The 770-nt window shown below is 55.5% G+C and overlaps 1 protein-coding gene across 1 annotated transcript in view; it reads right to left on the bottom strand.

Moving 5' to 3' along the window:
* Positions 1-6: 6 nt before the first annotated feature.
* The window catches only part of PPTG_11661 (hypothetical protein), a gene marked incomplete at both ends in the record, with an annotated part of 2479 nt that continues 1715 nt past the window's right edge, over positions 7-770 (bottom strand). The window contains 2 exons of the mRNA XM_008907787.1: positions 7-158; positions 264-749. Of these exons, the coding sequence (XP_008906035.1) occupies positions 7-158; positions 264-749 (638 nt within the window). The remainder of the gene's footprint in view (positions 159-263; positions 750-770) is intronic.

Raw genomic sequence — 770 nt, 5'->3', positions numbered from 1 at the left:
GATAATTCACGACGTCTTGAGTTTGGTTCCAGACGTGAGATCTTGCCGGATGCGTGCCAACGCAGTCATGGAGAGACGGTTCTTCGCGATGGCCTCGGGATTCAGGGCTTTGGTGAATTCAACGAAGGAGAGTACCTGCGAGTACCCATTGGTGTCCGCTTTCGCAGGATTCAGAGCGTTCTCGAGCGTAACCTCGTATCTGGCCTGATCCTTATCGTGGAGGACAGCGAGATCCTCGGCGATGGGTCATTGGGGTTGACGACCTCCGCGTGAAGACTTGCCGGGCTGGCCTCCGAGCCAGAACATTTCAGGACGCTTCTCCAGCTTCTCGAGGAACGCGTAAAAGCCCCAAGTCTCGATACAAACGCTCGTGAAGGACAGACGAGCGAGAGTTGCCCGCATTTTCAGCTTGCGGCGATTGGACTGAGCTGGGGTTGTTTCGAGAGGGACGTGGAACGCCCACTTCCAGAAAGCGCGTCGATGAGTCATCCAGAAACGGCCGTGAGCTCGATGAATATCTCGATTTTCACCTGGATCGTACCGGAGTGGTCGACCCGACCACGGGTACGCCAGGTGCCAGGGAATTTTGCCGGCTTCTTCATCCTTGTGAAGGACTATAGCGATGACAGTTCGCACATCCTGAGGAGCGTTGGGGTTCACCTCTAGTAGCTTGGTGTAGTCATACGAGAGAAGCGTCGAGGCAGTCAACTTCTTGGTAGAGCGTGGCTTCTTAGCGGATGACTTGGTGGCTGTGTCGTCAACGCTAGCCT

This window comes from Phytophthora parasitica (assembly GCF_000247585.1).
Source record: "Phytophthora parasitica INRA-310 unplaced genomic scaffold supercont2.27, whole genome shotgun sequence".
Taxonomy (NCBI): Eukaryota; Oomycota; class Peronosporomycetes; order Peronosporales; family Peronosporaceae; genus Phytophthora; species Phytophthora nicotianae.
The sequence above is the reverse complement of the archived record's forward strand: the minus strand, read 5'-3'. Positions and strand labels throughout refer to the sequence as shown.